Raw genomic sequence first — 11,973 nt, forward strand, 5'->3', positions numbered from 1 at the left:
CAACGCTTAAGCACAGATAATGTTCTTACCTAAAAGTTTTAAAATAGGTCAATTCACTCTAGTATCAAAACTAACAGCACACTATTGAAACTTGTAAACGACAATTTGCCATGTCGTGCGTGTGTAAGACGGAGACAACAAATGTATGGGTAGCGTCCTCTTAAATAATTTTGAACAATACTGGTATCAAATAAAAAAAATGTATTATAAAAAACGAAATTAAATTTTATTTTTATAATGTATATATATAAATGTTGATAATTGGAATATAATGTATTTGTATGGGGTCATTGACTTAATATCATATCTAATATCCACGAGTGACGAGTACAACGATCAATTCAATTAAATAACCACATATTGTTTAGTCAGAAGTAGAACAATTAAGTTCATCTCCAGCACTACAATAATAAAAGATAAATCATGTCACTTTTGTTTATGTACAATAACTAAGTAAGCCAGGGTTGTTAAGAGGACGCCACACCCGCATATGTTTGTCTCTGTCTTAAAAACGTAAATAGCAAATTTTACGGTCACAATTATCCATTTACCGAGAATTAGAGTCAATTGTCTTATTATTCAATATAAAGGGAAAAATTATTATTTAGAGTATCTAAGTATTTAGAGGTTTTTAATTTTTATTGATATTTTAATTACGAAACAAGAGTTATGAGCATTTTAAAACTGACAATAATTGTCAACATCAACTGCAGTATAGACAAGTTCCTTTTAAAAGGGAACGCGTTCCCGTTCCTCATTCATGTCGCGAAGAAGGAATGCGTTCTGAACGGTATTTAATGATGTTTTTTTTTGTAACTGTTAAATGTTTTAATTTGTAACTGTTAAATCAGAAATAATTTACTCATTTTTAATGAGTAACAAAAAGTGGCGGAAAAGCAGGAATTTTTAAGTAGACCCAATTTTTAATAAAATTGATTTGGTTTATTTGCTATAGATTATAATTCAAAAAATGATATAATATTGTTGGTTATCATTTTGAACTATTATCACAGTAACATCGTTTATATCCACAGACTTCTATATAGTTAGGAGTTCCTTATCTAGTGTAGTATAGAAGTCTGTGTTTATATCATAGTTATACAACTGTGATTTATATTATCATATTAAGTACCTTGTATGCCAATAAAGATCTCGAACCAGGCCCGGATTGAACCGGCGAGCTACCGAGAAAATCTCGGTGGGCCGCATAAAATTTGGGCCGTTATTATTTTTGGACAAAAGTAGTCTAGTATTTTTAGATAGTGATATAGTAAAATATAGATCCAAATACACGGTTAAAACAATAAATGCGTCATGTATAATACTGATGTATAGTGTATTGCCAATACACTATACACCAATACAGTATTGGTTATTTAATTCTCAAGAATTGTCAATCGATAATACACGCTAGAGCAGTAAAGATAGAAATTTAAAATCTCGGTGGGCCGAAAACTCTCAATCCGGCGCTGTCTCGAACTAAAATATAGGTTGTTCGTGATAAAAATGGAAAATTTGGAGTAACAATGTAGCATTATTTATTGCAATATGTGGCAATTAGTTAGTAACCAACACTAAATATGGTCTAGAAAATATTATTATTAAAAATAACACGCGTTTCATTTTTTTTCATAATTTGTGTTACAGTAATTTTCGTTCAAGTTTCTCATAAATAGGAAATCTTTCCCATTCCTCGTACCTACATTAAAAAAGGAACGCGTTCTCAAGCGTTCCTTCCAAACACAAGTCCATAAGTTCCTTTATTAATCATTTCTTGTTGTAAAAATAATACTACAATTAGTTATTCAACAAAACGTATTAATTATAATATGATCTTAATATGAATACAATTATTTAAAATACAAATCAAGTGTTAATTTTAAAACAATTTTACCCCCATGAACATATGTACTAGTACCTACTACTATTTACTATTTTTAAATATTAACAAATATACTCGAGCTAAGTCTTTATAAATTGTAACTTTTTAATAAAAAAAAACACATTTTTTTAAAAGTAGTAAGTACGTAATTGCTTATTTGATCCTACTCAGAAAATTGTCTTTATTTAAAACCATAAATATATATATATTATAAAAAGTATTAAAATAAAACATGTTATTTTGTTCATACCTAAAATATTTAACATACAAGGTACAAATTAAATACAAGGAAATTTTTGCATAAAGAAAATATTTCTATTATAATTTAACAAATATTCAAAATATGTAATGTCATTAATATAATCAAATAATTTTGAGACATCAAATTATTTTTGAACAATGAATAAATAACATTTATTTACTCCCACTTATTGGAATTCAATTCTTTTAAAATAAAATAAGAATTATAATTGTGACAAAAACTAAAAATATAATTTTCTAAATAATTAAATATTTAAAATTATTATTTAACTTATCTTTATGTGAAATGAGTCAACAGACTACCATAATTTTGTTTTGTCCATGAAAGTGAAGGCCATTTTAAACTTGTATGTATTTACTTTTTACTTTTTTAAAATAGTAATACACTAATACTACATACTAATACATAAGAACATCAAAAGAATATAAATATAATAGAATACTTAAACAATTAAGGGGACGTTACAGTGACATTTGTTGTCTCTGTCTTACAAGTGCATAACATACCAAATTTTAAGCTCAGCCGATCACGCTTATCTCTGTTAGTTTGAAAATTAGAGTGAATTATAAAATTATAAAATTTAAAGTTAATATTATTATCTAGGCAATGACATAGGCTTATTATTATATTTTAATTTTAAAGCGAGTTAATAGTATTTTAAAAAAGTAAAAAGTTTGTAAATCATAAAATACTCATAATTCACTTTAAAATTCAAATATAATTAAAAATCTAAGCCATTGCCTAGATAATAATCTTACCTTTACATTTTATAAGAGGTCAATTCACTCTAATTTTTAAGCTAACGGAGATAAACGTGATCTGCGAAGCGTTCAATGTGCTATGTTGCGCACTCGTAAGACAGAGACAACAAATTCCACTGTAACGTCCCCTTAAAGAAAGTAGCTATTTTATATTCGTATCAATTTAATTATTATAATGTAAGTATTACCTTATCAAAATATTTATAGTTCATTATTCATGAATAATTCTGTTATGATGAGAATATGTTAATTTATATTTTTATAGGTTTCAAACACTTTAAAATGTATTTTTATAACACATGCATTAAATGTATACCCATGTGTTGAATATATTTTTAAATTACTAAAATAATGTTTATTATAAAAATTTGAGTGAGTTATAAAAATAATTTTACACTAAATATAAACAAAACCATACTTGTTACATATTTAAAATTTACAAAATTATTTTTTTATATTACCTTATAGGTTAACCTTACAGGACCACTGACAAGAGATCACACATTAGGGGGATGTCCCTCTTTTTATTTTATTATTTATGGTCCATATTTTAGTTATAAAATGTACGCCATAGATGAATTTACTATAAGTTATCATTATTCAATGATTAATTATGATTGTATTATAAATATATAAATACATAATGAAGTGTACATAATTATGTGATATAAAAAGTAATATTCAAATGTTATATTACTACTATAAATAAGTAAAATTACTAAGCATAGTAATTAAATAGTACCTACACATGGTACACATTTAATCATTTTATCTTATACTTAATTCTTAAAATTGTTTAATAAAGTGTCCCTTTTTTGACAGGAAAATTATGGTCACATTACCTAACTTAAATAATGATAGTCTACTATACAAATTACATAAATATATATTTCCAATTTATTTAATTATTCTTAAATCATAAAAACTCGCTATTCAGATATATTTTTTTAACTTTTATATTAGTATAGTATAAATTTAAAATCTCCTCTCTTTTTATTTATATATTTTATTATCTTGAAAGTGGTACAATAAATTTTCATCTTTCACGTTTTGAGACAGTGTTCTGGTATCAAAACTTAGTATAATGATTAATAATCAGCATTCTCAAGGAATTTGGTACTTTCCTGTTATACGAGACTACGGCTATTATCGCGACTACCACTCAAAACTACCTCCGTTATCGCGACTACCTGTCTTAGCTGATATTATAGCTGAACGATATCCATAAGCTGCGATTATATTTATTATATATCTATCATTACGTATAATGTATATTATTAGTTTTTGTAATTGGTATTTGCCACGACAAATTTGGTACATTACAAATAATTATTATGCATTTAATTTTTATGTTTACTTAATTTTTTTTTATATAATTCAAATATGACCATTCCCACAATACATAAATTATTTATTATTTTGTTGTTTTCTGTATGCCGCGGAAAATTTGGCACTTTGGCGTGTAAAATATACTACGGATAATTACTATGTATTTAAAATTTTTCTTTTCCCACAATACATAGTTATTATTAAAAAATATATCAAAGAAGGCAAAATAAATAAGGTAGTCTCGTATAATAGGAAAGTACCAGAAATTTTACTGATGTAAACATTATATTAAAAATATATAGGTACAAAAATGCAGGCTTTGCTCCAACAAAAGATATACATAATATATATTTGCCATTTGGGTATCAACTATGTCATTAAAAAATCAATTATTACTGAAAACTCACTAATGTGACATCTGTCACTTATACCTATTTGGCAATTTGCCCTCTGTCTTCAATTTTATAGAGTATGACAGGGTAGTCATCACCTCAATTTTAATTAGAAACAATTAAACTTAAAATTAGGTATACAAGTGCAGTGACTCAATATTTGAAATCATAGTTTAATGTTTATGTAATTGTTACTGATGATAATTACTAATAACCAATTACCAATAAATATTTTATTATTGAAGTTTTTAAATATTATTATGGGTAATTCTTTATTTCAAATAAGCTTACATCATCAGATTCTGAAAGATCAATAGCACCATCTGCATCATCATCTAGTTGTCGATGTAAAGATCGAATTGCATCTAAACCCAACCTGTCTTGAGTAGCCATTGTCAAACATGCAATATCATCATTACACGAATCATTAACACCACCTTAAAATAAAAGATTAAACTACAATTAATAAGAAATAAAAATATATTTACAATTAAATGTAGGTAGTACTGTAGAAGTTAGGTACCAAGAAATAATATTGAATGTAAAATTCATTGTTATTAAGTAATACACCAGTAAATACATTAAATTTAACTCATTACTTATCTCAAATAATTACCTACTTAGCAATCCTAAACAAACATTATTCTTGAATTAAATCTTAATAGTTAAAGAGTAAATATCATAAATAAAAAAAAAACATGAAATATCATAATACACAATAAACATTTATTTAACTAAACCTCGATCTAAACACAGGAATATTTTGCACATTTTATATTATGTATAGAAAAATATTATTTTTCTATAATTAGGTAATGTAAATAAATGTTTAAAAAAGAAAAAAAACGAAGTGGGGTCCAATTTTAAAAATCAAATGGTCTAAATAGTAAATAATACTATTAAGTTTATATTAATAATTAGAAAATAATTAGGTATCTAACAATAATTTACAAGACACAAGACACATTTAAATCATTATGACATTATTATACTATTGAAATCAAATAGAAGCATACAGCTACACTGAAGTTTTTAGATAATTTAATTAGTTTTATTCCGGTAAAAATTATTCATATGTTTCAATATAGCTAAGTTAAATAATTTGGAATATTTAACATTATGAAGAGCGAATATGTACTTGGAACATTATAGGTACTCATTCATCTATATCTCCTGTAAGGCAATAGGTAAACAAAGGCAATCATTTTTTTTTTAATTAATCGCTAATCCTAGTTACCTACAAAACTTAAATATCTGTTAATTATTTCAATAATTATTTTATAAATAGATACTTTTTTTAAACTTAAAAGTGAATTAGGTAGGGACTCATTATTATTTGAAGTAGAAGTAAGTAAATACAAACCACAGAATAGGTGAAATTTCATCTATTTTGTGTACAAACTATCTATGAATCTCAATATTTAAATTTACTTATTGGGTATTGTTACCTATTGGCTATTATAATCCTACCAACCTACCTACATCAGTATAAATGAATTCAAAAATTAAAAACTTTATTATGTACCTAAATAACATCAATGAAGATTAGGTATATTTAATATTGTAACTTATCTAGGTATAAATTCAAAAGAAACATATAAAATAGAAATATTCCAAACAATGATCAAATTATTTATCTGGAAGGTGAGAAATTAAGTAATTCTACTAACTACAATTATTGTGATCTAGTATTTATCTGTGTAATTAAATATTTTATATAAGAAGGTATATTAAATTGTAATAATTGCAAAGACAAAAAAATTGATTACAAAAAATGAAGATCAAATTCCAGATCAAAGTACCTATAACAAAAAAGACAAATGTCCAAATAATTTGAATAAACTAATTAAAATGTACATTTGCCTACAGGTACAAGGTATCTACTTACCTATGTTTGATAGTTAGTAATGGGATTTTGTTTTATCTCTGGGTATTATACAGTTTTAAGCAAATTATGAAAACAACTTAAATACCTCCACATCATAGAACTTATAGAATATTTTTCAACAATCGACTACTATACTCTGTTCAGCGAGAGAACCCGTCGTGCACCGACCAAAACTGGTTCCCCACACAACACCCTGCCATACGGGAACCGGTTTCGATAGCAACATGACACAGAGGGATGCGTAGAACCGGAGGTTTTTCTCACTGAATAGAGTATATGTGCCTAAATATTATGCAAGAGTTACTATTCATACATGTTCATTTCTGCTGTGAAATATTATTTCTCAGCGATACAGTTCTAGAGTTAGGTACATTGGACAACAAAATGATAAACGACAGACGCGCATAATTCATAATAATAATAATATACATATACTGTTCTATCGATTGTGTAATATTGTACGGTTTACTTACCAGAGTCGGTGGGTTCCGTGACCCGGACTTTGGCCGGATTAAAGTTAGATTCACAGAATACAGGAAGCACCAACATTAACATTGCGCCACTCCATAGTAACAGCAGTAGCGACGGTTTTGAGCACATGATTGGAAAACGGACGATGTTGGACGATTATAATTATTGTTGTCTGTATGAAATTTTCGCGACGTTTCTGTAGTGTGAATCTCGTTCGATTGCCGTCGCGATTACATCACGGCACCGCGAATTCCGTCGGCTCGACTCACGGAGTAGCGCCCGCGAATCGCGATTATCGTTAATGTCCGGCGTGCGACGGATAGAAAATAATACTATCGTTGCAAGACACGACGGTGGGTAGAAGCGCACAGGATGGAAAACGACAATAACAATCCCGATTCGCGGACGAAAAAAAAATATATTACATTTACGACAAGAATGTAGAAAATCGCGGCGGACCAAAATCACAAATATGAAAGCGGAATGGACACTGTCGCACTGATAAGAATTAAGAATTCACGGCTCTCGCGCACAGCCGAATAGTGAGTAGGGTTCCGGTCGTCCTTGCAACCGTTTTGATTGGTTCGGTTCGCAGCAGCTGATGACTGATATCAGCTGCAACGCTGTTCCACGGCTATAATTATTGTGGTCTACTCGATTTTTTTAAACTAACATAAAAATTATAGACAAATTTATTATAATAGCTATTTTGTCTATACTCTATTAACTATTATTTAATGAAGTAACACCAATATTCTTCTTTTATAAATGTCCATCTAATAAGTAATACCTTAATTAATAGGTACAAAAGAAAAATGTTTTATTATTTTCAATTTAATAATAAAATTAATAAGTTTTTATTAGGTAGGTACCTATATACTTTATAATTAGGTAGGTATTGTTAAATAAATAATAATATTACAAATGCACTCCCCCATATCACATAAAAATGGCGTTAAATCGTAACCAGTGGTGTATTGATAAATACATTTATACGCACAAAAAAAAGTTTTCACTCACTACAAAATAATGACCAATCCGTTTTCAAAATGTAAGTAAATTAGGAGTAATAGTTATCTTCAACAGATAAATAATTATAATAATCAAAATACCTACGTTTAATAACTTTAAACTGGACCTAGGACCTAGGTATATTAATATATTATACGTACTAAGTTTAAGAATAGTTGAATTTTAGTATATTTTTGGGTCAAAAGACAGATATTCCACGAATATTGTACGTTTAATGAACACTAATCTCATTTAGTCCATGCGTTTATTGATCGTATATAACCAACCTCGGATTAAGGGGAGGGGCATGGTCCCGGGGCCCATTTTTATCCCCAAAATATTTTTTTTAATAGGTACGATTAAAACGGTTTTTAAAAAAAATTTAACAATTTTAATAGGTAAGTAGTAATAATATTATAAAATAAAAATGTCTTTAATGTTATATTACGAAAAATTATTAAATTATAATAAATATAAAATTGATATTCTATAATGAAGTTTATAAAATGGGAGTTGTGAACTACATCGACACATCGAACGCATGACAAAATATATTTTGTATGTTTTATATATTTTGTCATGATCGTACGCATAGATGTCTTTATTATCTATGATTGACGATTGTACGAAGTAATAATATAGTACAAAATTATATAATTTTATACAATCGTAAAAATGTAGGTATACAATTGTTTTAAGTTAAAGTTGAAAGGGGGCCCACTAAGTGTATATGGTGTCCCGGGACCCAATTGATCCTTAATCCGGGCTTATATATAACCTACGGATATAGATACAATCAAAATATCACGTATATCTTTCGTATAAAATCAGTATATTATATACATATAAATATATTCACTATGTACCTATACATTTATCGCATATAACTGGCATATAGATTCAAATATTTCCTACGTAACTATATATTGTTCATATATAACTGCAGGTATATAGAAACAATTATTCACCACGTATTCGTGTAAAACTGGTATAGATTCAAATATTTAAATATTTCATACGTATATTGTTCGTATATTACTGCAGAAGACTGGTATAGAAACACGTATATTTATTGTCTAAAACCGGTATAGATACAAATATTTCCAACGCATATTTTTCGTATTAAACTAGTATAGGTATACACATTTGTACTTATGCCAACTACCAATAGCTTATTTCGTTTGGATGCAAATTATGTATTATCATTTATAAATAGGTACCAATTATTATATAATCTATACTAAATCATCATCTTAATAATTTTATGTTAATATTCACTAGTCATATAAATTGTACCTATACACTATACCTATCTTATATCTACAGTTTAAATATTATGTTTATGTACAGATATATTCAGCGTGGCGTAGATATTATTTCTAAAATGGGGAGGGAATCAAAAAAATAAAACAACATGGCTAAATGCAGTGGCGCAACCAGGATTTATTCAAATGGGAGGGAGGGGGGGGGGTCCAAAAAATGTATTTAACTACTATTTTTCTGTCCTTTTCCTGAATATATACAAACATTTCATTTCTTAATAAACACAATTTGCCGAATTTAAGACCAATAAAAAAAAAGGTGGGTAAGTGGATGTCGCTCTGCTGTACAGTAGGTTACAAGTGGGTCACTGTAATGGATAGTGTTAAATTTGAATTCAATGATATAATATCATTGTATTAGAAAAACGATTCTGAGCGAAAACGGTCAGTCAGCCTATGTTATTACTAAATATATCTGATGATATTATTGTGAATAAAGTAATTTATATATTTATTATATAACCTATTTACGTGGAACCTTGTTTTAAATTTTTAATCCTTAGCTATAAAAGTTGAACATTTTATACATTTTTAACTAAAAATAATTATTAAATTTTAAATTTGATATATTTTGTCAAAATTCGAACTTTGAATGCTATTATAAAAAAAAAATTGTGCCTATGTATTTTCAATGTTTTTCAACTGTTATTGTAACAATGTATCAGGAGCCTTGCATTACATTTTCACGCTTTTTTACCCAACAAATACATTTTTATTGATATTTATAGAAAAAAAACTAAAAAATTGAAAACTGACAATGTCTGTAAACAGCTAAAAAAGAGTCAAAATATTTTCAAAATGTTATGGTGTATAGAAAATGAAAATATGAACATTCAGTGAAATTTCCATGTATTTACAGTTATTCGTTTTTGAATTACAATGAAATAACAAAATCCGCTACGTGAGAAATGGAGTGAATATCAAATCTTGTAAAAATATGAAATTCAAATGCTCATAAAAATTTAATTTGATTTGCTTGAAGACATTTTTTTTTTTTTTTGATAAAGATAGACAAACTTATGAATGATCTTGTATTACATTTTCATTTTACAGTTTTGTATTAGGTAATAGATCACGATCTTTTAAAAATTGTATAGAAGTTTCGTCATTAACAATAATTTTTCTATATAATTCACCCAAAGTACTCATTTTATAAAACCACAAATTTACATTTAATGAAAAACACACAACTACAAAGTTTGATCTCGGCGATCTACGAACCCATACTAAATTCTAAAATACAAAATAAATTTGAAATTCCTAAAGAAATTATAATATAATATCGATACTGTCAATACGGATTACGGTAGATAACGTAGATATGGTAGATAGCATACGACACCGACAATTTGTTGGTGGATAGCATACGACACGTGTGCCCATTTTCAAATCAGATTTAAAAAGAATAAATTTTATGAATTTCTAACTCAAAACAATTTGAAAATTTTCGTCATTTTTACGTATTTTGTCAATATTTGAACTTTAAATGCTCAAAAAAAATATTGTGACTATGGATTTTAAATTTTTTTTATCTGCCTTTGAAACAATATATACTAGGAACCTTCTATTAAATTTTCAAGCCTTTTTAATCAACAATTAAAATTTTATTGATATTTATAGAAAAAAAAAATAAAAAAAAAAGGAAACTGAAAATGTCCGTAAAGAGCTCAAAATAAGTCAAAACATTTAGAAAATATTATGGTGTATAGAAAATACTAATATAAACATTCAGTCAAAATTTCATGTATCTACGGTCATTTGTTTTAAGAGTTGCACCAAAAACCAAAATCAATTTTCTCGAAAACAGATTTTGCGTAAGAATTCCTGTTTTTCCTTAATTTTTCATTTGTTTTTCACGGCGCTTTTGAAAACTATTGGACAATTTTTACTTTTGACCCCCCAAAGTACCAACTAGATTCACTTTCCTATCAGAAAAGATACTGTTGAAGAAAATCTAAGCATTTGTACTGTCCTAAAAGGTTCCCCCCCCCCAGGACCAAAAAAATAATTGTGATATTATTGATGAATTTCTTATTATTAATCATCCGTGTATACACAAACATACGCCATAATAATATGACTAGGTATTGAGTATACACTATACTTTACCAACAACGAAAAAAGATTTCATAACAAGATTATGGGTGCCGTATACCTATCAATCAAAATAGACATTTGATCGTACACAGTCAGATAGTTGCGTGCGGACATAAATAGTAAATACCATGTTAATATTGTCATTATCTCGACCGACTCGATCGGACAACGGAGAAAAAAACCGATTACGTTATAATTAGGGCTAGGAAAATAAAGCACTAAAAACCTACAATAAAGGAATTAAAAAATTGCCAATAATGCTACAAAAAAAGCATTTTAACCAAGAAAATGCAACTAAAAAAGATTTGAACATTTTTAAGTTTAGCTGAAAAATATTTTTAATATCAAAAAATAATTTATTAAACACACTTTTATAATATATTCACACTAAGTAATTCTTAGAACAACTAAGCACTAATTTATAAATATTAAAAAAAAAAAAATTTAACACCGTTTTATTAAATGTCGATAAATGTCAACGTATTACGTAACCACTACTCCCCACTCGGTAATCACTTTGACAAAATTTAAGAATCTATTTTCAGAAATATTTTCCGA

The 11,973-nt window shown here is 27.3% G+C and overlaps 1 protein-coding gene across 3 annotated transcripts in view; it reads right to left on the reverse strand.

The window, feature by feature from the left end:
• The window catches only part of LOC100166274 (stromal interaction molecule homolog), a 23,841-nt gene extending 16,340 nt beyond the window's left edge, over window positions 1-7,501 (reverse strand). For 2 of the 3 annotated variants that reach the window (XM_001951161.5, XM_008188513.3), the window contains exons 1-2: window positions 6,988-7,500; window positions 4,918-5,063 (exon numbers count right to left, since the gene is read on the reverse strand). In XM_001951161.5, the coding sequence (XP_001951196.2) occupies window positions 4,918-5,063; window positions 6,988-7,114 (273 nt within the window). In that variant the 5' untranslated portion in view covers window positions 7,115-7,500. Of the gene's footprint in view, window positions 1-4,917; window positions 5,064-6,987 lie in introns of all 3 variants that reach the window. The other variant, XM_008188512.3, reaches the window with a different exon arrangement.
• Window positions 7,502-11,973: the final 4,472 nt, after the last annotated feature.

Source organism: Acyrthosiphon pisum, chromosome A1 (assembly GCF_005508785.2).
Source record: "Acyrthosiphon pisum isolate AL4f chromosome A1, pea_aphid_22Mar2018_4r6ur, whole genome shotgun sequence".
Taxonomy (NCBI): Eukaryota; Metazoa; Arthropoda; class Insecta; order Hemiptera; family Aphididae; genus Acyrthosiphon; species Acyrthosiphon pisum.